Genomic DNA, 27,330 nt, shown 5'->3' with positions numbered 1-27,330 from the left:
TCACGTACTCCGAGAACAGATGTGTCTTTGGTTAGAGTCCCAAGAATAACAATTCTGTAACAATCAGACACGCCCAGATCCCGATATTCCTCGAATACCAAGATAGACACATGCTAGCCGACACCCGAGGGTGACGAAAGCTATTTATTGAGTACAAATGCTAAGAATAAAGGATGGATAAGACTTATAAATATAAAAGAATCGAGAATATATATTTAAGGAACGTGTTCAGAGCACACATCTAATCTATAACACTAAAAGAATTAATATAAAAATTGAATTAACAAAGGAGTGGGTCCTACACCGAGAGAACTCGAATATGTCGATGCGGAAGTGCATGGATGCCGAGATTGTATGCCTCGATTCTAAGTCCTGAAGGGGCGCAAAACAAACATAAGTGGACCAAGTTGATATATATATATATATATGTATATATATATATAATAAAACAGTTATCAACGTACTAACGCCAGGTTCTATGAAAACACATATATCATGATAAACATAGGTTTTTTCGGAAACCTAGCATGCCGTGCAATGTCTCAAATCATAACTTGTATATGTAATAATCACTAGTGAATGTCCGATAACCTCCAAGCCCCATGCCAGCTCCCCGTCTCTGAGCAGACAGTCAGAGGAAAATACACTCCAGGCATCATGCCAGCTCCCCGTCCCTGTGCTAAATAGCCAGAGGAAACACACTTCAGGTCCTATGCCAACACCAAACCGTCGCCCAGGACGGACCAGAATCTATCCCTTTGTCCCGTAGCAGAATAGGGACCACTAAGTAAGTACAAAACCATTGAACATATATATATTGAAAAACAACTTCATAGTATAAAGTCATCCATCATCTATACTATAAAGAGGTGTTCTAAACATGTTCTAAATATCATATTGTCATCCATAAGATATTCTATAAGAACACAGGTTATAGGAAAAATAGTAATAATTCAAAATAGCCTCAGTAAGCATGTTATCTCACAAAACGTTTCATAAAACGTAATCATCAAATCATGTTTTTCATGTATGCATTTCTACTATTAAAACATGCATTTTTAGAAGGGGTCCATTCACAGTACTTAGTTGTCGAAGAGCCACGCAACTAGCAAGGATGGAAACGTCACAATTAATTGCCCCTAAACACATAAAGGGTCCAATTAATAGAGGGTTCTATCGGAACTCCGAAGTTAAGCAAGTTCGCGCGAGAGCATTCCCAGGATGGGTGACCTACTGGGAAGTTCTCGTGTGAGTTCCCAGAAAGGCCTCGTGCTAGGTAGAGATGTGAATATACATATAAGGCTTACATGATCCACTCATCTGGGTGATGTGGGATGTAACAATCTACCCTTTAGGGGCCCAACTTCCTCGTTGGCACACATCCAGCCAGGGATTGGCTTTGATACCAAATTGTCACATCTTGGCTCAGGCCCCCACCACATCCTAGGTCCGACTCCACCGCAGCACGATATTGTTTGTTTTGGGCCCTGACCACGCCCTGGCGATTTTGTTTCTGGAAACTCACACGAGAATATTCCTAGGGGTTTTGTTTCTGGGAACTCACACGAGAACATTCCCAGGATGGGTGACCCACTAGGAAGTTCTCGTGTGAGTCCCAGAAACAAAACCGTGAGGGCATGGTCGGGGCCAAAAGCGGACAATATCGTGTTACGGTGGAGTCGGGCCCAGGATGTGGTGAGGACCCGGGTTAATATGTGACAATTTGGTATCAGAGCCAATCTTTGGCCGGATGTGTGCTGACGAGGACGTTGAGCCCCTAAGGGGGTGGATTGTTACATCCCACATCGCCTAGATGAATGGATCTTGTAAGCCTTATATGTATATTCTCATCTCTACCTAGCACGAGGCCTTTTGGGAGCTTACTGGCTTCGGGTTCCATCGGAACTCCAAAGTTAAGCGAGTTCGCGTGAGAGCATTCCCAAGATGGGTGATCCACTGGGAAGTTCTCGTGTGAGTTCCCAGAAACAAAACCATAAGGGCGTGGTCAGGGCCCAAAGCGGACAATATCGTGCTACGGTAGAGTCGAACCCGGGATGTGGTAGGGGCCCGAGCCGAGATATGATATAATAGATACTTCTCTAATTTCAAGGCATAATGAAGGTATAAGTGAATGATTTTTCATCAAGAGGAAATTAGAAGATAATTCGACATGAAGAAATTCATCTTTTCTAATCCTACCATTTTGAAAAGGATTGGAATAGATAAGTCTCATTCATGAGTAATCAATCTTTTACCCTCAAATTGGACATAATTTGCTCATTTCTCCCCTCAACATGTCTTTGAATTAGAGAGTTATCCATTATAATTTAATCTTACATACCAAACGAGGCCCAAGGCCCAAGTGATCTTAGTGCATCTCAAAGGGACAAGGTAATGTTTTGAGGTACATGTACTTTGATGATCTATGTGAAGTTTCGCCTTTACTATCTACTAACTTCATGAAAAATTTGTCACTCTAAGCGATGAGACAACTAATGAAGCAAAAGGAAATTATTTTCACAACTCCTTTCTATTTCTTACATTTTTGTTCTTACTTAGCCACATGATTGAATAAATCAACGATAAATCAATGCACAAAAATAAGCGAAGAATGCAAGAGGATGAAATGAAAGCACGAAAATCATTTCCTTTGAGCAAATACGTAGAAAACATCACATTATGATATACATATAAATCATGTTCTAAATAAAATAACAAATTGGGGCCTAATTTGTCTTCACCTTTTCAACAAAGCAATGTTGCCTTGTCGCCAAAGCCGTTGAGGCAAATTGCCTTAGACCATCTCCAAAGAAGATGTCAAATTCTAAGTGAAATGTCATGTAATCAAATTTGAAGGTAGGAGAAAACTCCAACCCATATGTCAATTCTATGTGGATTGACATATAAGTTTTCGTATGTCAAATTTGACATATGACAAAAGGTGATGCCATATCATTTTTAATTATTTTAGGAGTGTGATATCCACACACTCTTTTTTACTTATCTCACATCCTTTTAATTTTCGACCTTCGGATCGGATGAATTAAAGAAGATCAAAGGACATAAATTAACAAGGGGAATGAGAAAAGTAAAAAGGGGTGTGTGGATAGCACACCCCTTATTTTATTGTGTGGATCCCATTAATGCACTAATTATAGATCTTGAAAATTCATTTTAATTGATTTCTTTTTAAATAGATCTGACAAATATAATTTATAACAAAAAAAACATATCGGTTGGAAAAAGAGAAAATCTAACATTGTTGTCAGCCATCAAATTAACATTTAACATTTATCTTTTGACATCTCCATTGAAGATGCTCTTAAACGCTACCTTCATCCAATGGAATGATGTGGAAAGAAATTAGGTTTGCCACGTCAATTGCCTTGTCCCGTGGAGACCACTATTTAAAGGTCAAATTGCAGAAGTTGAAGTGAAAATTTCAATTTAATTGTACTACAAGGGAATATTGGAATCTAGAGAACCAAATTGACCAAAAGTAGCTTGACCTTTTTTGAAGAGCTGAGCAATATTTTAATATGAAATATGAACAAGTTCTAGTACATGGAATTATAAACCCATAATCACTAAGCTAAATCAAAAACATCTAAACACAACATTCTACTTGAAGGGTCGTAGCTCAGTTTGGTTAAGAGCATTCATCTTCTGCATCAAAGCCTTTCTGACTCGGCCTTGCCGGTCACCCTATGTGACTAGCACTTGAGGTCCAGATTTTCGATTCATCTCTCTCTCTCTGTTGCTTGTACAAAAAAAAAAATATATCTGTTGACTCAGGAAATAAACTCCTCAACAAGTTCACCAAAATCAAACTTGCCATTGCTGCATTCCACAGCATTCAAAACCTCTTCAAAAGCTGAGACGCTGCAGGGCACCACAAGGCCATTCCTCTGCTGAAAGCCGTACTCATTGTAAGCCTTCTCCAGCAACATCTTGAAGAGTGGATGAGAAAGGGAGCTTGTTGGCACCACAAACCTCTGGAGCTCCTCCCCTACATACAAGGCCAGAAACCCGATCGGGGTTTTCGACGACGGAGAGCCTCCTTGCTCTGAATCTCTGATCAGCAGACACTCATGGTATGATGGCTCCCTCTCAGCTCCTCCCATAACCTTCACTTTCTTTGCTAGCTTTTTGAAACTCACCATCTTTTTTCCTAGCATTTTGGTTTGGTTTTTTGAGTTTTTGAGAGAAAAAGAGAGGAGAGGAGAGGAGAGAGAGAGGTGGGTGGAGATTGAAGGTGGTGGACGTTGAGAAAGGCCAAGAATGAGGGAGTGGCTTGATGATTTTGGTTAGTGGAGATTGGGAAATGGTGGTGGGTGGGGGAGGGGATTTTATTTGAGATTTTTGGGAGTTTTGGGGGGGGGGGGATGTCTCAGAAAGGGTCTCCTTTGACTTTTTAAATTGTTAATCTATGGCCATAATAATGACTCTCTTTGTCCCCATTTGTTTCTGACTTCTTAACAGTTTAGAGCAATTAATTAATCCAAACATAACGGTTTAGAACAATTAATCTCAAAGCAAGATTTTGTAAAGTTATGGCAAATATGAGTTAGGTCAATTAATCGGCGTAAAATGATCATTACATAACTAATTTCAATGTGGGATGCACTTACGTTTTCATTCTTTGTGTATTTGTAAGTGCATGAAATTTCAACTCAAAATGATACTCATATTTTGCATATTCATCTTCTGGTAAGTAGCATTATAGGTTTTATCATTATTATCCTTGTGAACTTGTTCCTCTAATGACATGTTTACTTTCTTAGAAAGAGGGAAATTATGAATCCAGAACGAGAAAAAAGAATGGAGATGGGATCAACTACTCTACTCCAGCTGACCTAGACTTGTTTTTCTGGTAACAGATTACAGATTTCAATGTAAAACCCACACTTTTTTTCGATTATGTATGTGTTAAGAAACATACGAGAAGCAAAAAATTGAAACCATTCTAATACTCATATTTTAATAAACGCGTGAACTAAGAATTTCCTTAATTCAAAAAAAGTGGGAACATCTAATGACCCACTTTGGCATTTCACAAAAATTGTTAGAGGGTTTAGCACCACATTTGTTGGTGCACAATGCTTGATGTATAATTTGGAATTTGAGTCAACCCAAGGGTTCTATAAATGAAACAAAAAGTATCTGATGGTGGTAAAGAGAAAACAGATTGAAGTGTAATTATTGGGCATGTAAAATGTTGAATTCCCATAAACAATGATGGAATGGCACTAACTATATATACTTTAAAATCCCTAACCACCATGGAATCATTTGTCAGTTTGAACCAAATTGCATGCCAACCACAATTTTTCTTTTTTGGTAAATAATACCAACCACATTTTATCATTACAATTTTTATAGTGCTTTGATTAACTTTATGGGGAACGAGTAGAATCTCAATTCATTAGCTGGAAAGTTAAAAAAAAAAAACAAATAGTTGGTTTGTTATTATCTTTCCATACAAGAATCAACCACCATATATAGTTTAGGGCTTGCCTAATCAAACTTAAATAAAAAGAACTAAGAACTACCTATGCACCAAACACACAAACACACTCTTGCATACCCTCTTTAGTTTTCCATTGGATGTCTATTCCTAAATAGTTCTTGACATTAAAGTCGACCCCTTATCGTAAATACAAAGATAAGTGATATATTTAAGTACTTGTTCTCAATCGTCCATTGATAGTTTTCAATGATTATAATTGAACTCTTGTTGTAAATACATATATAACTTCTCTAAGTCTATTCCTGAGTAGTCCTCAGACGAACTCTTATCTATTGGATTTTTGTGAGGCTTAGCCCACTCCCCTACACCTTTAGTGTAAATAATGTCGTTTGTTCAAAAGCAAAATCCAACACTAATCAACCTTTAAGTGGTCTACATTTCAATCAAATGAAATAGTAGACATTAATACTAAGATTGTTCTTTGACCCCTTTATATCAGCCTTATGAATGTGTGTTTTGGAATCTAAATAAGATTGATTGAATCCTTGATAAACATGTAATTACAGTACCTAACTGGTAGGTTAAGAAAGTGCAATTTGAGATTCTCTTATGGATGGAACCGTAATGCCTTAGCCAATATAAATACTAAGGTCTCTGCAAACTCTAGAAAAACAACATGAACTTCTCATTAAGTAGTTGTACCGGCTAGATGCTCAATAGAAACCTTTGGTATTGCTTCGGCCTGCATCCTCTCATGTTTGATTTTCATGGCTACCGCTTCAATCAGGTTAGCCACTCCTACAAAGAAATGGTGAATGTGAGTGTTGCTAGAAAATATTGAACTTGGCATTGACATTTGACGTAATGAAGAGAGGAATGCCCTAACTATTACAATTGTCAAATTTGATTGAAACGTGTGAGGAGCAAAGAATAAAGAAAGACTTAAGTTTTAGGCAAACAAAAAATAAGAAAGCATGGCCGGCATTGCCTCTAAGAAAAGAAAGGCATAGTTGACATGGAAGTTATGGTGCAACTCCACTCACTAGGAGACATGAGAAATGGGACATAGGGTGGGCCGGACACTATATGGAACAAGATCATTTGACTAGGCCTAAAAGTCATACGTCAAGACTTTGAGTTGTTTATTTGGGCCATGAGATCCATTTATACCTAAAATGTGTACTCTATTGACAGATATCTTCTGAAAATTTAAATTCAACCAAAGGAATTTATTAATCCACAAGTGTTTGTGTCGAGTAATTAAGAAATACTTGTGTCTGACAGCAAAATAATATGAACTATTTGACTTACTTACAAAGAAATAAGTTTTAATGTATTTAGGTATAATTTGGACCAATACAAATATGACCGCTGAATACAAGAATTTCTCTAAATCGTGGAGAGATGATTGATGCTTGCAGATGATTGGATAAATCACTTTTTCTTAGTCACAAGTGATATAAGAAGATGAATATATCTATGTGGACAACTAAGAGTCTTCCAAGGCTGTGGTATTCAATTTTGGCTTTTTTTTGAAAGTCTTTAAGTTCAATTATCACAATTGACAATTAGTGCATAGAATAAAAGTGCTCGTTCGTGTCAAGTCCAATTTTTTTTTTTTGGTGGAGACAAAAATGTAGGGTAAACGCGGTTGTCGATTTGCTTTCACCCCAAGTCTTCTCTTTCAAATAGGCTTATCGGAGACCTAGGCTTGTCGATTTGCTTTCACCCCAAGTCTTCTATTTCAAATAGGCTTATCGGAGACCTAGGCTTGTCGATTTGCTTTCACCCATTTGCATTGATATTGAAAGTAACGCAACAACTGTTGGGTTCAGAATCCTTCATTTGATCCTCAACTCAAAATATTGTTGTGCCTTGGCCCGTTTGTCAGTGCGGAAACGAGATTCAGATTACAACCTCACCAAAATCACACTCAGTTGAACAGAATAAAATACAAGAAATAAAGACACCGAGAAATTTACGAGGTTCGGCAAAAACCTGCCTACGTCCCCGGAGAGATATTGCTCTTCACTATGAGAATAACAGTACAAATACACATGAGTTAAATCAACATAACCCAATCCCAAATCCCTTGCACGCCCACTCATAGAATTTTCCCAAGAGCTTCATTCTACCCCAAGAGTTCTTTCACTAGAATATTTTTCACTCTAACTCTCTTGATTTTCTCTCACCCATGCCCATGCTTTCCCATGGGAGAGCCGAATGCTCTCACCCTTTGGATGCTCTCTGATGTCTTCTCAGGAGAGAGCCAAATCTCTCACTCTCTCCCTTCGGTTCTTAGCAAAATAAATAGCAAAAGAAAAATGAATCAACTTTCCATTTTTCCACAAACATCATCATTAAAGTAAAAGCAAGCATCATCATTATGTTTTTACTCATGATGATGTCCACCAAACTTTTGCTTTTACTTTGTCTGTAATTTTCATGCAACCTACACCATGTGATATTTCCACCGAAAGCAAACACAGGTCACTTCATTGTTGTTAACACATGACTCATAATTACTCACAAATGTATGAGCCAAACACAACAATCTCCACCTTGGCGAATACACCATGCAAAAATCCTTGCACCCATCACCAAAGTCCATTGGCCTTACATACCAGCATGCACACACTGAATCCACCTCATTGGTCCTATTCCGATTCAGTCACTGCCAATGCATGTGCAGCTGCTGCAAGCTAAAAAATCACCATTTAGCTTCAGACAGGATCTCGACACATCTTCGTCTCCTCCAGCAGGTTTTCCTCCTCTTCATTGTCTGCAACCTGGAAACTCGTCAGCGCGCCCGTTTCCAGCAACAACCCATCGAGCCAGACAAAATTCCCACACTTCCTCCTACCTCAGGACCATCTGATCACCTGTGAATCCTATAGCTCCACCTGCTGCAAAACCCCTGCAACACTTGAGACTAAACATCACCAGGAGAAGTGTTGCTTCTGAGTACCTAGAGGGCATACTCGAAGTCTTCCACCACAAACTTGCTACAACCCGGTCTAGCACCTATAGCACTGTGGACCCTTGCCTCCGGAACCGGATCTGAACCTGCTGTCTCTCTCAGATCCTCTTTCCAATTTTCTTCCACGATTCCAACCTTTAATAACTTAAGTAGTCTTGTGCCCACCATTATCCATGGTCTCCTTTGTGTATCATTCCACACCAAAGAAGTTTGCACCTGCTCCAAACTTACTGTATTTTTCTTTGCAGTAAAGTTTCACAAGGTTTTCGTACAAATCTGAAAGTGAGGTAAGAAGAAAGAGGCCTTTGTCTTCTTCCTCAACATCAACTTTCGCAGTTGATCTAAGCATCCCTGAACACGGCTTCCATTTCTTCAGGCTTCCATTACTCTCCTTTACCAAGAGTAAAACCGCCTCTCCCATTAAACTGCTCAACTGAAAAATTCATGGTGAACAACAAATCTGGACCTCCAACGAACCAAAGCCTCCAACGATGCTCTGATACCAATTATTGTGCCTTGGCCCGTTTGTCAGTGCGGAAACGAGATTCAGATTACAACCTCACCAAAATCACACTCAGTTGAACAGAATAAAATACAAGAAATAAAGACACCGAGAAATTTACGAGGTTCGGCAAAAACCTGCCTACGTCCCCGGAGAGATATTGCTCTTCACTATGAGAATAACAGTACAAGTACACATGAGTTAAATCAACATAACCCAATCCTAAATCCCTTGCACACCCACTCATAGAATTTTCCCAAGAGCTTCATTCTACCCTAAAAGTTCTTTCACTAGAATATTTTTCACTCTAGCTCTCTTGATTTTCTCTCACCCATGCCCATGCTTTCCCATGGGAGAGCCGAATGCTCTCACCCTTTGGATGCTCTCTGATGTCTTCTCAGGAGAGAGCCAAATCTCTCACTCTCTCCCTTCGGTTCTTAGCAAAATAAATAGCAAAAGAAAAATGAATCAACTTTCCCTTTTTCCACAAACATCATCATTAAAGTAAAAGCAAGCATCATCATTATGTTTTTACTCATGATGATGTCCACCAAACTTTTGCTTTTACTTTGTCTGCAATTTTCATGCAACCTACACCATGTGATATTTCCACTGAAAGCAAACACAAATCACTTCATTGTTGTTAACACATGACTCATAATTACTCACAAATGTATGAGCCAAACACAACAAATATTAAGGGGAACTATGCCCTACGTAAGTTTATCTTACGGAGTTGGTTTCAAGCCCGGATAAAAGAGAAAGATAGTACAACGGCTACGAGGGGGACTGGTCACCCCAATCTCTCTTTTGATCTCGTAAATGGCATATACGTGGGGGATTGGATCGATGGCTGACACGACGACTACGAGATTGAGGGATGGGCAAGAGGAGCAGATACAAGGGGCAATATAGGCAAGGACTGAGGCATGGCTATGGGGTTTGCAGAGCGAGATATTCGTATGTAGGGTAGTAGTGCAATGGGCAGAGCCACGACGTCAGAGCCCAGACTTGCTCCAATGGCAATTGCTTTGTTGGGTAGTTGAAGACGATTGAGGAGATGAAAATGAAGAAAATGAAGAAGGCATAGAAAATGAAAAAGATGAAGGCGGAGAAAATAAGGGAGGGAAACGTCCACAGGGAGATTATTAATCTAGGGGTGTGATATCCACACACCCTTTTTTACTTCTCCCACACCTTTTTAGTTTTCTACCGTCGGATCGGATGAATTAAAGAAGATCAACGAACAGAAATTAACAAGGGTGTGTGAGAAGTAAAAAGGGGTGTGTGGATAGCACACCCCTTAATCTATCTATATATAAAGCCAATTGAAAAGTGAATACTGATTTTGGTGTCACCAATTTTTAACAAAAATATCTCCAAGACAAAAAACTTCAAAAGCATCCCAAAATAATGCATCAAATAAGGCAAGGGCATTTTCATCATTTTAGCAGTGTTTTTTTTTATAATTAATTTTTTGGTACAATTTTTATTTTTTATTTTTATTTTTATTTTTTATTTATAATTAGTACATCACAATAGACTAGCAATAATGTGACTCAATTTCTTTATTTTTAAACATGTTCAAAATATCATAAGACCATCTCCAACTCTGGCCAATAACCTATTTTTCCCCTTCTTTTCCCTCCCCCCCCCCACCCCCCAAATCCAACCCAACCCAACCCAACCCAAGCTTAAAATTGGACCTAAAACCTGGGGTAAAGTACAAAAAACTACATCAACTATTGGTGTCACGACACTTTCATACCTCATCTTTTAAAGTTGACAATGTCATACCTCGTCTTTAGAATTTGGTCCAATGTTATACATTTCATTAGTCTGGCCATTAATTTGTCAATTAAATGCTGACATGGCTTGATCCAGACCCCACTTTCTATTAAAAAAATAAAAAAATATTAAAAAAACTAAAAAAAAATCATTTAATATTTTTTAAACATTAAAATAATAAAGAAAAGTTAAAAACAAAAAAAAACAAAAAAACAAAACTTGTTCGTCCCTTCCCCTCCCTCCTTCCCTCCTCTCCTCTTTCCCCATCTACCTTCTTGGTGCAACCCAGAAAAAAGAAGAAAAAAAAAATGTCCCTCCCCCCCCCCCCCCCCCCGTCTTCTCCCCCATCCCCCCCAAACCCTTGTTCTCCCCTACCCGAGCCCCTACCTGCGACCCAAAAAAAAAAAATCCCTGTTTGTCTTCCCCTCACATCCACCCTCCGCACCACCCCCCGTGGAATCAGCCTGGCGAACGGGATCTGGGTTTTTTTTCCCATTCTCTATCTTTTTCTTCAGGTTGGGTGGGGGAGGGGGGTATGAGGGAGAAGAGAGAAGGACCGGGGGGGGGGGAAGAGAGTTTTTTTTTTTTTTTTTTTTTTTTTTCTAGGTCGCAGATAGGGGCTCGAGTGGGGGAGGGATAGTTTTGTTTTTTCTTTTTCTTCTTCTTTTTTCTAGGTTGCAGCAGGTAGATGTGGGAAAGAGGAGGGAGGGAGGGAGGGAGGGATAGTTTTGTTTTTTCTTTTTCTTCTTCTTTTTTCTAGGTTGCAACAGGTAGATGTGGGAAAGAGGAGGGAGGGAGGGAGGGAGGAGAAGGGACGAACAGGTTTTGTTTCTTTTTTTCTTTTTTTTTATAACTTTTCTTTATTATTTTAATGTTTAAAAAATATTAAATGATTTTTTTTAGTTTTTTTAATATTTTTTAATTTTTTTAATAGAAAGTGGGGTCTAAATCAAGTCACGTTAGCATTTAACTGACAAATTAACAGCCAGGCTAACGGAAGTTATAACATTAGACCAAATTCTAAAGACGAGGTATGACATTGTCAATTTTAAAAGATGAGATATGAAAGTGTCGTGACACCAATAATTGAGGTAGTTTTTTGTACTTTACCCTAAAACCTAATACCTAAAATAGAGCCAGATTTAGCCCAGGATTGGTGGGACTGGGCCACCATATATGTATATTTTATTTAGTTTTATATTTATAAATTTATTGAATTCAACGGTTAAGATCTAATTTGATGAAATTCAACAGTAAAAAAAAATTTAACGGTCCAAATTTAAATCTAACGGCTAAAGTAATTAAAAAAATCTTTTATGTGTTTCATATTTTTTCATAGTGTTTAACGAGTTTCATGGTGTCGGTTAGTGATTTTTCAGTATTTGTCATAATCTAAATATTTTTAGGTTAAAATGTTCATAAAATTAAATTAGGATTGTCTACATAATTTTTTTCTTTTAAAAAAGTTACTTTAAGAAAAAAATTAGCCTAAATTAATTCTTTAATAATCTGAGGTTAAAATTTTAGGCCAGAAGGGTTGAAGTAGAAAAACTGTTTTAGTTTTAAAACCTAAATTTTCTGGGCTAAAAAGTTTAGGTTTTAGGCCAAGGGTTGGAGATGGTCTAACTGGTTATAAAAAAAAATCATTCGCACGCGGATAATAATGTGATTAAATTAATTATCATATGATTGTTTTTTTTTTTTAACAAATGATATTATCTACACTAAGGGGGAGAGAGGTGGGCTTAGCCTCTTAATGAGTTAGTAATAATTTGATTCAATCAATTGTTTATTAAATATTATTTTTTCTATTCTTAATGTAAATTCTATAGAGACCGATTTTATTATGTGAATTCATCTGTTTTAATTGGTTTATGAGGGGTTTCTTCTAGCATGATCTAAAATTATTCATTTACTTCAAATATTTGACTTTCATTTTGTCAATTTACGCATATAAATACATTTAAAACATGTAAGTCACGCATAGCACATGTGATTCAATCAGTTGTTTATTAAATATTATATTATCTATTCTTAATGTAAATTTTATAGAGATCGATTTTATTTAGCTGCTTTAATTGGTTTATGAGGGGTTTCTTCTAGCATGATCTAAAATTATTCATTTACTTCAAATATTTGACTTTCCTTTTGTCAATTTACGCATATAAATACATTTAAAACATGTAAGTCACGCGTAGCACATGTGATTCAATCAGTTGTTTATTAAATATTATTTTCTCTATTCTTAATGTAAATTTTATAGAGATCGATTTTATTATATTGATTCAGCTGCTTTAATTGGTTTATGAGAGGTTTCTTCTAGCATGATCTAAGATTATTCATTTACTTTGTCAATGTATGCATATAAATACATTTAAAACATGTAAGTCGTGCGTAGCACGCCGTGATTAAAAAAATGCATTCTGTATGCATGTGAGCGCGTCCACGAAGGCTAGTAAAGTATAAATAACAAATAAAAATTATTATTACTTTACATATAACATCATACCATTTTTAGTCTTTTAACATAGTCATAACAAGTTTATATAAAAGTTTACCAAACACTCGTAACCTTTTTTTTTTGAATTTTTTTTAAAGCCCTTTTACAAAATTTATAAATGTTCCACATACGACTTGGAACTCTGGTACCGTTTGGTACGCAGACGGGACGGAACGAGACGGGAAGGGACGGAACAGGACGGGACGGGACATGACGGAATAGGATGGAACGGATGATGTAAATATTGAAAAAGATAAGGAGAAATTTTGTCATAAAATGTTATAAATTTGTGTTCCACGAATGTGGAACGGGTCGTTCTAGGGGGAAGAGGTGGAACAAAAAATCAGTCAAATTTCGTCCCATGGGACAACCCGTTCCACAGTTTTTAGGCGCACCAAACATGGGACGGAACGGCTCGTCCTGTTCCGTCCCGTCCCGTCCCACGTACCAAACGGTACCATCTATGCAATTGTTCAGCATTGAAGTATTGAAAGCACTATCTGATCTATAAAGAGTTCGTTATGTGCTTCGATCATGACTCTTTGAAGCATATAAACAACCATAATTTTTTTTTCCAGCGAGGCATGCTAAGTAGGCAGCATATTTGCAAGAATTTACATTGGTCTTAAAGCACAAAGTCAATGTGCAAAATCAAGTTGCAAATGCCTCGAGTCGGAGCAAAATAAATTAAAAGATGCACTTGGCATGAAGCACAATAAATTATTGGAAGATGAAGCTTCCTTTTTCTTTTTTTTTTTTTGCTTGTATACCCTATAACCATAAAAATGTTGAAATGGAAACCATGTTTATGCACTCGTAATCGGAATGAAAATAAGGAATTTGATGACAGTTACAGATCATTCTTCTGTTTACTAAAAGGAATCAAGAATATTCGCCCATATAAAAATGGAATTCAACTCCTATTTTTGAAGGAATTGGATTCCTTGGTGCGATGTGGAATTGAATTCTAAGAGTTGGGTGCAATCAGGAATTCATGATTTTGACTCATTATACCTCACAAATTTTATAACATGTGAAGTTTGCCTAGGGTGTATTTATAGCAGAGAAACGCTTAATTGCATAGCGATATTACAATGAAATATGTCTTTTTTGAAAGGTTAAAAAAGAGGTTTTAAAGAGGTGAGAAAGAGGGAAAAATTATGGATTATTTTATCAAGAGGTAGAAAGTTTCTATATTTTATAAATATATATTGATATGGAAATTAAAGTTATAACCTAGCACATAAATTAATTATTTAGAACATAGACGGTTTGGTGATTACAATGGTTTTAATTCTGATTCAGGGGTATTTGGTAAATAATTTTATGGAGTCAACATCGTTCTTACTCCAATTTCAGATAGTTTAGTAGCAACCCATTAAGGGTTGCAGCGATCAAATTACGAAAGTGAATTAGGACGACGGCGATGGCATCAAAATTGGCAACGGCAATCGTAAAGAGACAGAAACATAGGGACCCGCCGATCTTACTGCAGGTGGGTTTGGCCCGACCAAATTTCAATAGCTCTAGTAGCAACCCATTAAGGACTTTGTGGTATGTTATTGAAGAGAAACCATGAGCAGAAGAAGTAGACAATGAGGTCGGAAGAAGGGCTCTTCCCACATTAGGTTCAGGGAGAGGAAGGGAATTTCCACGTGCCGTGATACTATCCGACGATTGCCACTTCACGGAGTGCGTTACCGCTTCAAACATCCGAGCGGCATTCTCTGTTCCAACTCCCACCTATACTTCGTGGGTGGAGACTTCGAAGAGTCGCTAAAATTTGGTTACAAACGACCCAAATCGGGTGTATTCAGATTTAGGCAGTTGGACTTGGAAGCCCAAGGGGAAAAGCGATGGCGGTGGTAGGATGGTAATGGTTACTATTTGGTCGACCGGATATCGTCACAGCTGCTCACGACGACGGTTGGTTTTATGTGGCGACAGATGAACACTTTCTGCTCGTCCATCCTCCCACCGGCCGGTACGAGGAGTTGCCTTCCATACCAAAGAGGTTTTTCTCTGCTTTCCCCAGTCGTTTGGGCGTTGCTCAAAACAAGCTTTTTGCGTATGTCGGCCATGACATTCTACGTTACGAATCTGTTCTAAAAATCTCCGTCTAGACGTTAGGTGGCTGGTTACTGTCCCGATTAATATCTAGATATTTGAAAAGTAAGAAAATACACCTAAACCTGCTAAGGCACCTGCCTATACCATCTAGGTTGCGACTCACTTAGAAGAAAATACATAATTTTCATTTGCATTTTATTTTTTTCAATAAATTGTAAGAGACTTGTTGAATACTTAAATAAACACACATTATATGTTTGTTTTCCATATTTTCATTATGTTTTAATACTTCATAATATATATGTCATTTTATTTATTAGTTTTTGATGAAATTACATATATTTTAAGTATAAATAGACATTTATTTACATGAAATATAATTGATTTACTTAAATCCACCTAGGCGTTAAGTCCCAGCCCGTCGTCCAACTAACGCCTAACGTCTTTTAGAACCTTACGATCCGGAATCTCGCACGTGGGAGGCTGTTGAGGGCGGCCGCAGGATTTGTGGTGTGTGGTCCTGGAGTGGCGTGGTCCCTTACAAAGACCGCTACTTTTTTGGTGTATTCGAGTTGTAAGCCTATAAACGAGGACGAGGATGTTCCTGGGATTTATGTTTTTGATATTGAGGGTGGCGAATGATTGCCCAGCCGAGTTGAGGGGCTTGATGAGAATGATGAGCATATGATTACCATTTACGATAGTCATAAACGGCCGCCGTTCTTGTTCAAAATCGGAACCGACGACGGTAACAATCCCAACCTGGCTTTGGTTTGGCAACCTTCGGTGCCTGGGGCTTCTTTTGGACCAACAGTTCGCTGGTCCAAATTCACAATTCACCCCATTGTTAATACCAATCCCTCTGGTTCTGGGCAACCTCTAGGCTTCCGGGCTCAATTGGTGACAAATGGAGAGCATAAACTTTCCAAGAAGAGTAGCAGAAAAGAATATGTGAATCAGGTAGTTGTTTCTTTCGACATGATTTTCTTGGCATCATGTCTTAACAATTTCTAAAGTGACCCTTTTCCTTAAAATTGAATTGGATGTTGCATCTTTGGATTTCGTGTATGAAGATACAATCTGTTAGATTTGATCCACTGCGATAATAGTGCCATCACAAGTAAGCGGTTATTAGTAACAACAAGTAGTGGATGGAAGTGAAAAGAGGGATGCCCTAACTATTACGATTGTCAATTTTGATTGAAACGTGTGAGGAGCAAAGAATAAAGAAAGTCTCAAGTTGTAGGCAAACAAACAAAAAAAGAAAGCATGGCCGGCATTTGCCTCTAAGAAAAGAAAGGCATAGTTGACATGGAAGTTATGGTGCAACTCCACTCACTAGGAGACATGATAAAGGGACATAGGGTGGGCAAGACCTTGTGTTTATTTGGGCTTATTTGTACCAATAAGTGTACTCCCTTGACGGACACCTTTTGAAAAATCAAATTCGACCAAAGGAATTTATTAATACACAAGTGTCAATGTCGAGGAATGGAAAAATTCTTATGTTCGACAATGGCATAGTGTAGACTATTCGATCCACTTATAAACAAATGAGTTTCAACGTATCTACAAATTATTTGGACCTGAACAAGCACAGCCGACAGACACAAAAATTTCTCCAAGTCGTGAAAATATGCTTGATGCATGCAGATAATTGGATAAATAACTTTTTCTTAGTTACATGATCAGTGAGATAAGAAGTGAATAGATGAATAAAAATGTTTGTTCTTGTCAAGTCCAATTATTTTTGTGGAGACAAAAATGTAGGGTAAACGCGATTGTCGTTTTACTTTCACCCAAAGTCTTGTAGTTCAAATAGGCTTATCGGAGACCTAGGCTTGTCGATTTGCTTTCTCCCATTGCATTGATATTGAAAGTAACGCAGCAACTGTTGGGTTCACAATCCTTCTTTTGATTCTCAACTCAAAAATTATTATTTCCACTCTCTTGTCACTAGAATAATATTTTCCTTTAGCATTCGAAATATTAAGAGAAAATTCGTTTGTGTACGTTTATTTTACAGTGCTGGTCTCAAGTCCGAATAAAAGAGGAGAAATAGTGCGTGAAGTAGTCGACAGTTGACAATTTTTCGTTTCATGTAAATTTCCTATTTAAAATATTATGGGAGAGGAGCCGGAAACACAACCTCAAGTAATGAATCAATATTTTTAAAGGAAAACTAATGAAAAGAGCTTGAAAACTTTGAGTTTTAATGATAAGGACAAAATAAAGGGTAAAGTGAATAGTACCAGGATTGACTTTTTAGTGTAAAAATATGGTTTTTCGTTAAAGTGAACAGTACCGGGTGCTTTTCGTTAAAATTCCCTATTTTTAATCCATATAAACCTTTAGCGAGCATTAGAGTATTGTTTAATATGCAATAATTTGTCAAAAGCAATTTGCCATTAATTTTGTATAAATTCAACTGGAAAAAAAAAACAGTTAAATTTCCACAATGATTCATCAGTTGTCTTACATACAAGAATTTGTTTACCGGGCCAATATCATCAACGGGTGTTTGGTCTAGTGGTATGATTCTCGCTTCGGGTGCGAGAGGTCGTGAGTTCGATTCTCGCAACACCCCCACTTACGTTTTTTGTATGTTTCAATTATTGGGCTTGATTGGGCCAAGTGTCCGCCACTGATTTTTTATGGGCCCACCTCTCAAACAAACCCCGTTTCCATTTCTAAAGAAACCGGAGAGATCAGAAATTTCACTCGCTAGGGTTTTTGCAGTAGTCGACTCAGTCTCCCAAAACCTCACTCTCTCTCTCAAGTTCCTCGTCATGAGCAGATCAGGCCAGCCTCCGGATCTGAAAAAGTATTTTTTTTTTTGGTTCTGTCTCAAATACTCGATTTCGTCGTTCCGATTTTCTGCTGTAGTTTTTTTTTTTTTGAATTGTTTTATGAATTAGGATGCTAATTAATTGGAATTTGTTGCTTTTTTTTTTCAATAGGTACATGGACAAAAAGCTCCAAAGTAAGTTTTGGATGCAGTTTCTCCCCAATTTTTTCTCTTTACTGCTGGATTTGTATTCTTGTTTGGTTGCTGGAAAAATTAGCTGAATTTAACTGTTAAAGTTCGTATTATGGTTAGGTTATCTGGGTATTAACTGTTTAGTGGAAATTGAATAGGCATTAGGCACTATGCCGAATCGATTATGTTTTGATTTGTTGGTGAAACTCTTTAACATGACGGAAACCTTGCTTTTCAGAAACCGTACTGCCATAATACCAATATTCGTATTCTTATGTTCGCATCGTTTTGATATGTGTCCCATCCTTTTTAGAGATTATAGGTTTAGATTTTTTCTTTGGCAGTAATTTGTTACTGAATGTCATCATTTCGGACTGTTAACCATAATTTCGGATTCAATGTTTTTGTCTGCTTAATATGCGAATTTATTGGAATCAGAATCTGTTTATTCTTTTACATTTTTAGTGAAGTAGGGACACTCTTTGCTGCATATGCACAGTCCATCTGAGTGAGCACATAAAGATGTATTTGTATTAGTTAGAAAGGATCTGCCCTTTTTTTGTATGGGTTTATTAGTTGTTTTCCTTGCGTTATATGATGAATGAGTTGTTTCGGGCTTCTGGCTCCTCTTTAAACTCACCGGGCATTTTGGATTTTTGTTTTTTAACTCTAGATGTTCTGGGATCGTTGTGTGAAAATCAAGTTATAACTTGCCCCTCTAACTTCGCTAAATTTTTCCTATTTAGGAGTTGTTTGTAGAGAAGTAGTTGAAATTTGGGGGGAAATGGTAGAAGGTCAAACCTTTATGTCTTACATGTGCAGAAACAATTTTTTTGATACTATTGGAATCTGTAATTTTCTTCTCTTTAACGTTATGAGAAACTTTAAAGCGCTGAAGTAACTGATGTCTTGGATTGCAGTCAAGCTGAATGCTAATCGCATGGTTGTTGGTACCCTCCGTGGTTTTGACCAGTTCATGAACCTGGTTGTGGACAACACCGTAGAAGTGAATGGCAATGAAAAGAATGAAATTGGCATGGTGGTAAGTCCTAGTTTTCTCCTCTTTTCTTTGTTAGTTTAATAGTTGCACTGCCATTTGCCACATGTTCCATTGATTAAGTTGGTTGCTTAATTCTTACTTTTGTTTCTGCAGGTGATCCGAGGCAATAGTGTGGTTACAGTTGAAGCACTAGAACCGGTGGCTAAAATGCAGTGATGATTCCGGCTTTGCATTCTTCGAGTTAGATGTGTTTTCTTTCGGTAATATGTACTTGTGTTGGTTGTTATGGAATACCAGTTAGTTGCCTTGTGATAATGTACAATGTACATGTCAGCTTGGACGTCGATTGAATGACTCACTTTGACTTATTCTCTTTGCCAATTTCTACTTTCTAGACTTGTGTAAATGAGCTACTACAGCTGCGTGCTTCCCGCATCCCCTGCAGTTGAAATGGGACGAGGTCTTATTTGTTTACGAGCTACTGAGTTAGCTCATATTTTGCACATATATCAGTCTGGTTGGATGGTGTCTTGATATGCATGTCGAACTTCGGAAGTAGGCAACGGGGTCTATTTTGATCCCGGAATGGCTCTTGAATGAGAAAACCTTACTATTTGTTTTGGAAGCTTTAGACCGATCAAGCTTGATCATCCTCTAGTTTTGTTGTAAATAGCTTTTACTAAAGGGAGTTTAATGAAAAGTCCGTGATACTGTTTACTTTAACGAAAAATTATATTTTTACATTAAAAAGTCATTTGTTACTATTTATTTTTCCCTTTATTTTGTCATTATCGTTAAAACTCAAAGTTTTCTAGTTGTTTTCATTAGTTTTCCTTTTACTAAATGCATTTGTAACGAGGTTTGAACACATAAATTTGGTCTTGTTGTTGGCCAAAAAACCGCAAACCTCGCAAAGTTGAACTGGACTGGTTAGGCTCGGTTTGGGTGATGCAATTTTGGCTCATTAATTCGAGCTGAATTGGACTGGACCAGTTACATGTGTTTGTGTCTAAGTGTTTGGACCAAATTTTGTGAACTATATAGGTTGATGGTTTGATTCTTTCTTTGATGATTTAAAAAAATCCAACCATCAAACGTCATATCGTATGACATACAAAATATGTTCATGTAGATGGTCTCTTTAGCATTACCCAAAAGAAAATGTTGGCCTATGTCGGCTTCTTTTAATATGCTGTGCAAAACTCGAGAAAAGAAATCAAATCAGCTCAAATTGAACCGAACCAACCCAAATGAATCTTTCGAGCAAAACCTAACCGAATGAAATTGGTCATATTCTACGGTGCGGTTTGTGGTTTCATTAGGGTAATTAGACCAAACCGAAACATGTCCACTCCTGAGATTAACTAGATTCCGTGTTGTATTGAAGCAATACAACATTTGGTCCTGACGATGACCTGGAAAATCCCCTCTTTGTAGAAGCAAAAGGTTTTGCGAGCATGAAAGAAACCACTAACGGTTGTTATTTTTGAATTTGAAAGAGGCAACGGCTATCTGTTTTGCTCCTTCCTGCAAGTTTTAAAGCTTCTTTTGCAGTCTGATAAAAACGGCTCGACAGCCTCGACAGCAACTAGCTAGCTCTGCTTTTCCTTCCTCACTTTTTCTTCTGTGTTTCCAACTTTTGTTTGGTATTTGCATATTCTTTCACAAAGCCAACGCCAACGGCAACTAAAATGTCGATCGAGCTTGGATTGAAAGCAGAGAATTATACCAGTAGTCAATTTTCCCTTTATCCACTTGTGCTTTGTGCTTGCTTTGCCTACATCCTTAATGCAGTTTGGGCCTTTGCTACATTTGATGCATGTTTGGTGACCATTTTGGTTTTCGTTTTTAGTAAAAGACGAGAGGAAACGCAAGTGAAAGTATACGAGGAGTTATACACAAGTTTAACCAAGTTGGTTAAAAAGTAGATGGAGAAAGATATTTGAGTTTAACCAAGTTGATTAGAATAGTATGATCAGTTATCTATATCTCCTCTTTGTAACTGAAATGAATTTATTGTAATTATCTTATCATTTGTATTAAAAAATGAAGGGAGTTTTAACAAAACACTATCGGTACTGTTCATTTTTAACGAAAAACCACATTTATACCTTTCCCTGGTACTATTCATCATACCTTTAAAAATGACTTTTCGTTAAAATGGAAGTTTTTTTGAATTTTTCTTTAGTTTTCCTAAAAAGGAAATCCCCTAACTTTGATGTTAACTGCCTTTCATTTGCCTTTCACATTCATTTGATTTTGAGCATAAACTTGGTTTAGCAAATGTTTGTTAGTTTGTCAACATGGTTTAACAGATAAAACATGCTATTATTAACTGTCATTCCACCTTAAACTACAAAACAAAAGTCGTTAAATGCTCCCAAAAAGTCCCAACAAACAAATATGCATGTCAATTGCCTTAATTTTTTTTTAATCTCAAGTAAGACTTATGGCCTCCATTTTCATAACTAACCTTAAATGGGATCAAGTTGGTAAGAATGTGATTTCATAATTACCTCCATAAACTAGTACGATACCATTTCCTTACACCTTTATCATACCAGAAATTTTAAAAACGAATAATTTTAAGTACATTAAACACTTTTAACCATTTTTACATTCTTTAACTCAAGAACATAGCTACTTAAGTCTTCTCGAATAAATGCTTAAATCCACCCACAATAACGACAAACCAAAAGCTTTGTTCTCTTCTCTATCTATCCAAGGGATGGAAGGGGAGAGGCCTTTGGTGTCCCCCCTCTTAAAGAATTTAGGCCTCACATTCACTAGCCAATATGTTTTTCTCTCGTGTCTTTTTTCGTTCATGTGTCAACATTCTGGTGTCTTAGGCGTAAAGGAACCACACCAATCCATCCCAAACTTGATGGTTAAACTCTACTGCGGGCAACAATACTGCAGGGGATATCCACAAAATGAAAAGTTTTCGCACTCTATTTTTCTCCTCCGCACTCTTCATTTTGTTTCTAGCTTTTTCCTTCACCATTGTTTTTTTTTTGTAGCTTTTAGACTAAATAAAAAATGAAGAGATATAAAACAAGAGAAAAGTGCAAAAGAAATAAAATAACAGGTGTGAAAATCACAATCGGCTAAAGACTCTCTAATTTGAAGGTTAGTATAGTGCTCTCTTTAATTGTTACTAGAGAAAAGCTTGGTTTCTTAAGATTGAGGATGAGTTACAGCTTAAGATATTTTATAACCGATTTACGGAATTTCATATTTATGATCAAAATTATTTATATTATCAATTACTCTATACAAATCATGTATGCTAACAATCAATTAAAACTAATATTTTTTAATCCATAATTTGCAAATAGATAGATGGTTCGTAATACTTTTATCGAATCCGTTCATCTATTTTTATACAGTTTTTAATGACTAAACGATCTCATATTATTTTGATTTTTTGCACAAATGATCGCAACAATGATTCAGAATATGCACGGATCTAATCATGAAAATGAAATTCTGTGAATTAACCACAAGGTATCTTGAGAGGAGCCAAGTCTTTTCCTTGTATACATGAGGAGGAGATGGGGAGAGACACATAATTGTCATCATAACGATATTAAATCAATCATACGTGATGTTTTAATTCTTTATTCGTTAGTGCACTATTAATTTGGAATACCGACATCAAATGTTGCATAAAATTCCCAAAGGAAAATGGAAAAGCTTAAGGGTCAAAAGTTGATTGGCTACCAGAGAACAATGGAAAGATCAAATCACTGTTACGAGAGAAACTCAAAGCCTTTCATATTGCCCATAATAAATCTTTAGCTACAGCAACAGCAACAAAATCCAGATAATATATATTTGGATGACTTTGCTGTGAAGTGGAAACACCACCACCACCCCACCTCCTTCTCCTTTCTTTTTCCTTCTATTCCTGCAAATCTATACCTCCATAACAGTAAACAATTCAATATCCACTCTCTCTCCTCTGTTTCTCTCTCTACTCATCTCCATCCCCATCTCTCAACCTACCACTCAATCTCCCCTTCTCTCTCCTCCTAGTCTCTCTCTCTCTCTCTCTAAATTCCTCCCATCCTTGAGTTAGCATCAAAGACAGGTATTAAAAGAAAGGAGAAAAATCATGAAAAGTGATGACAGTCACGTCTCACCCGCCTCCTCCAGAACCTTTCCTTGAATCCAACTCCAACTCCAACTCCAAACATTTCACAATCCAATTATGGGTCTTCCCAGAGTCTCAAATTTAGTCAAAAACCCAATTAATTAACCCTACAATCATCACCAAAAGACTACTTCATTTTCCTCCAAAACATGACCGAGGTCCTCCAATCGCCGTCCCCATCTCACTTCCCTTCCTCTTCAAGCTCTTCCACTCCATGTGCTGCTGCTTCACCTACACCCAATGACTCACCATACCCACATGCCTTTTTAGAGGACACCCTCCATGGGTATTTGGGTTCGGAGGAAGAAGAGGAAGACGAAAGCGAAGACGAAGAGGAAGAAGAGAGGAATAGGAAGGAGAGGGACAGAGAAGGGGATCAGCTTTCGCTTCTGACCCTTTTGGTCACTGCTTTCAGGAGGTCTTTGATTGGTTGCAGTAGTAGTAATAGTGCAGATAGTGCAAGAGGGAAGCTTTCTTCCATGGAGATTGGGTGGCCTTCGAATGTCAGGCATGTTGCCCATGTCACCTTTGATCGGTTCAATGGGTTTCTTGGTTTGCCTGTTGAGCTTGAACCTGAGGTCCCCAGGAGGGCTCCAAGTGCCAGGTCCATTGCAAATTTTCAATCTTTTTCTTGGGGTTCATGTATAATTCTGTTTTGATTGATGGGTTTTTAAAGTTATGGGTTTCTGCTAATTGGGATTCTTGAAAGTTTTTATCTTGATAAAGTTGGTTTGTTGAATTTGTATTGGGAATCCCTGTGTTAGGTTTTCATTTGGTCAGATTGGGGATAAAAGATTTCTAAGGTGTTTTCTGGGTGGGGTTTGAAGCTGCATTCTTTTGTTCGGATATGCCTTGCTGGAAAATTTCCGTATTATTTCCTCGTTTTGTTTTAGTTTCTGTGTTGGCACATGGCATTATTTTGCTTTGCTTGCTGGTATTTGGTGTACTGATTCTGCTCTGTAGAATATTTTTTTTTCCTTCACAAAAGACTCGGCAATTATTGTACCTTGTTCCATCAATTATATCCTTCAACATGTATCAACCAGGAAACAATGGATGCCAATTTTCTGTTTACTTTATAATATGTCTGTTGTACTAGAATTTCATCACGATTCAACTCTACGGTGATGATGTGCTGTCAAATTTGAGTACTGTTTTGATTCTAAATGTGCTTTGTTTTGCTCGTTTTTGGTTTTTTCTTGAATTTCAAATACTTGGAAAATGATTGTCGGTGTTCATGTTTTACACCCGTGTTTTGTTTTCAGTTAAGGAGTTGGTGCTTTGTCAGGGTCAAGTAAGATGAGAAATATGTTTGTGCTGCCAACTATGGTTTGCAATTTATATCTAAATGTAATATAGAGAATAAGCACTGGATTTGGCTCGTTGACTTCAATGAAGAAAAAATGGGACTAGATACGCCTATGTTCTTTATTGATACTTATAGTCTGTTGTATATTTATGTTTAGTTTTCTTTTTTGTTTTTCATTTTAACAGCATCAATAAAGTTTAAGGTTAAGCACTATACTGACATTGGTTTCATCTGCAGTGCAAACGTTTTTGGGGTCTCAACGGAGTCTATGCAGCTTTCATTTGATGCCAGAGGGAACAGCGTCCCAACAATACTCATTTTGATGCAGAGACATTTGTATGCACAAGGGGGTCTACAGGTATATCACTCTTTGGCTTATATTCCTTTCTTCCAGCACGTCCAGGATAGAATGTAATTAGAAGACATAACTTCGGACACTTCGTTGTCATTCAAAGTTTCAAACTACCTTCAATAAAAACTGAAGTTCACTCATACATGCAGGCTGAAGGAATCTTCAGAATTAATGCTGAGAACAGTCAGGAGGAGTACGTCAGGGACCAATTAAATCGGGGAGTGATACCAGAGGGCATTGACGTGCACTGTTTGGCGGGTCTTATTAAGGTAAGGCTTTATCATTAATTAATGACTAGTCGTCTTCTTTGTTCTTCTTTGTTCCATTTTATTGTCATTGATCAATGTCCCCTCTCCCAATGAACCAAAAGTGAACTCATCCTTGAGCGCTTCCAGTTCACAAAATGACATTTGATGTTAAAATTCATTTACTGTTGCTTCTCAGGCTTGGTTCCGAGAACTTCCAACTGGTGTGTTGGACTCTCTAACACCAGAGCAGGTAATGCAGTCCCACTCGGAAGAGGAGTGTGCTGAACTTGTTAGGCTCCTACCTCCAACAGAAGCTGCGTTATTGGATTGGGCAGTAAACCTAATGGCTGATGTTGCACAAATGGAACACTTCAACAAGATGAATGCGCGCAATATTGCCATGGTGTTTGCACCAAACATGACTCACGTGAGTGAAAACTTTACCGTCTAAGTTTGTAGAAAAGAAGAAAAACAATAAAACTGAAAAGTACCCCGATTTCATGCATAATCTTCATTTTTAGCGATATCCACGCCAACACGTTCTATATACTAGAGTAGGAGCCAATGTGTTAACTCAAATATCAGACTATCATAATGAATGCATTTGGCAAGTTTTGTTCAAAGCTTGAAGATATTAGAATGAATTAGAATGGGACAAGAAAGAGGTATAGTTTTTGGAGGGAGATTTTATTGCAATGCTTGGTTATTTTGTTACAAGAATAGTATGTTCTAAGACCGGAAATCAGTCTTGTTACGAATCGCCCAGGAAAAACCATTACATATCTGATAAATAGGCGGTGTGATTAATTTCTTCATCCAGTATCTTTTTTCAGTTTCCAGTTAGGGTGATGTGATAGTCTTCCTTCAGCATGTTGTCGTATGTCTAAGCCACCCGTCATCAAATTACTTTTATTAACAAGTGTGTAACTTTCATTGTTCACAGATGGTTGATCCTTTGACTGCATTGATGTATGCTGTCCAAGTGATGAATTTCCTCAAGACTCTTATTGTCAAGACACTAAAAGAACGAGAAGAATCTTTGGTGGAAACAGCACCTGTACCCCACCTAGAGCCTTCTGACGAGGATGAGTACCAAAGCACTCTTCAACCATATCACAAAGAGGCCAACGAGGAGGCTAACGAGGAAAATGAAGAGGAGGGCGTATTTGTTGGTGAAGAACCTGATTTACAGAGCCCCCTTCATTCTACACAAAATGATCCCACAAGGGCAACAACTGAAAGTGGATCTCAAACTTTCCTATCTTCTATCAAGAATATCATTCCGGGAGGAAACTGGTTTCTGGCAGATAATTGTCCTTGTGAGGTTGTATCCCAAGTTAGCCCTTTGGCAAACGGGCCCCAAGAAGACGGTTTAACAAGTTCAGGTAGAGAGGCTCAACCAAACATTTGGAAGAGCAAAAGTGGTCAATCAAGCGGTCCGAGTCTGAAAAGGGGCCCCAAGAAGGTAAAAGAGCAGCTGCTGATTCAAACTGCTGTGACTGCAGACAAGAGCAAGAGAAGTGGAATTCTTAGCCGCATAAATTCGAGGACGGAGCTGGCTGAAGGTTGGCGTTGAAGAGTGTTTCGGCGGTGTTTTCGGGTGTTGGGGAGATTTGGCTTTATGTTTGTGTCTCCTCTCCCCTGTGGAATGTTGTGTATGTCTGTGTCTGTATGATGTAATGTGTGTGTTTACATTTGTTTGTGGATGAAGCTTCTTAACCTTGTCCCTTGTACACATTTCCCCAACCCGATCTAACATTTTCTGTATTTTCAAGTAGAGGTTGGAAAGTCGTTGAAAATTCATTGTTTCACTAGCAATGAAATTAGAAATATGTATTTCATTGAAATGTTTAATTCAATTCGATAAATTAATAATCATAAAAGAAAATAGTGTCTGTCGATATCTTGGTACACCGATATATTTATATTAAGGGATGAGAGAAATAAATTGGTTACGAACTTGCCATCCGAAATT

The 27,330-nt window shown here is 37.6% G+C and overlaps 3 protein-coding genes and 1 non-coding gene across 4 annotated transcripts; 3 read left to right on the top strand and 1 right to left on the bottom strand.

Annotated features, from left to right (window-relative positions):
- Positions 1 to 3,791: 3,791 nt before the first annotated feature.
- LOC103454061 (auxin-induced protein 15A-like) lies at positions 3,792 to 4,163 on the bottom strand. The gene has a single exon (XM_008393648.4). It carries the CDS (start codon positions 4,161 to 4,163, stop codon positions 3,792 to 3,794), a length of 372 nt encoding a protein of 123 aa, XP_008391870.2.
- A 13,645-nt stretch (positions 4,164 to 17,808) lies between these two features.
- Positions 17,809 to 19,658, top strand: LOC103454060 (probable small nuclear ribonucleoprotein G). Its single transcript, XM_008393646.4, has 4 exons — positions 17,809 to 18,134; positions 18,271 to 18,293; positions 19,211 to 19,332; positions 19,444 to 19,658. The coding sequence occupies exons 1-4, from the start codon at positions 17,965 to 17,967 to the stop codon at positions 19,504 to 19,506; spliced, it is 378 nt and encodes a 125-aa protein (XP_008391868.2). The 5' UTR covers positions 17,809 to 17,964; the 3' UTR covers positions 19,507 to 19,658.
- Positions 17,826 to 17,897, top strand: TRNAP-CGG (transfer RNA proline (anticodon CGG)). Its single transcript has one exon. It is a non-coding gene; the product is annotated as a tRNA-Pro (tRNA).
- A 3,300-nt stretch (positions 19,659 to 22,958) lies between the features above and the next one.
- LOC103454023 (rho GTPase-activating protein 5-like) lies at positions 22,959 to 27,243 on the top strand. The gene is made up of 5 exons (XM_008393611.4): positions 22,959 to 24,050; positions 24,993 to 25,113; positions 25,257 to 25,376; positions 25,552 to 25,782; positions 26,299 to 27,243. Exons 1-5 carry the CDS (start codon positions 23,596 to 23,598, stop codon positions 26,929 to 26,931), a joined length of 1,560 nt encoding a protein of 519 aa, XP_008391833.3. The 5' UTR covers positions 22,959 to 23,595; the 3' UTR covers positions 26,932 to 27,243.
- Positions 27,244 to 27,330: the final 87 nt, after the last annotated feature.

This window comes from Malus domestica, chromosome 14 (genome assembly GCF_042453785.1).
Source record: "Malus domestica chromosome 14, GDT2T_hap1".
NCBI classification, from domain to species: Eukaryota; Viridiplantae; Streptophyta; class Magnoliopsida; order Rosales; family Rosaceae; genus Malus; species Malus domestica.
This window is presented reverse-complemented; position numbering and strand designations above follow the sequence as displayed.

Excerpts from the sequence above, each read along its gene's own strand:
- LOC103454061 (XM_008393648.4), bottom strand. The coding sequence starts at position 4,163 with ATGGTGAGTTTCAAAAAGCTAGCAAAGAAAGTGAAGGTTATGGGAGGA.
- LOC103454060 (XM_008393646.4), top strand. The coding sequence starts at position 17,965 with ATGGGCCCACCTCTCAAACAAACCCCGTTTCCATTTCTAAAGAAACCG. Across the intron at positions 18,135-18,270 it reads CAGCCTCCGGATCTGAAAAA|GTACATGGACAAAAAGCTCC; the intron begins GTATTTTTTTTT and ends TTTTTTCAATAG. Across the intron at positions 19,333-19,443 it reads AGAATGAAATTGGCATGGTG|GTGATCCGAGGCAATAGTGT; the intron begins GTAAGTCCTAGT and ends TTGTTTCTGCAG.
- LOC103454023 (XM_008393611.4), top strand. The coding sequence starts at position 23,596 with ATGACCGAGGTCCTCCAATCGCCGTCCCCATCTCACTTCCCTTCCTCT. Across the intron at positions 25,114-25,256 it reads ATGCACAAGGGGGTCTACAG|GCTGAAGGAATCTTCAGAAT; the intron begins GTATATCACTCT and ends TCATACATGCAG. Across the intron at positions 25,783-26,298 it reads TTGCACCAAACATGACTCAC|ATGGTTGATCCTTTGACTGC; the intron begins GTGAGTGAAAAC and ends CATTGTTCACAG.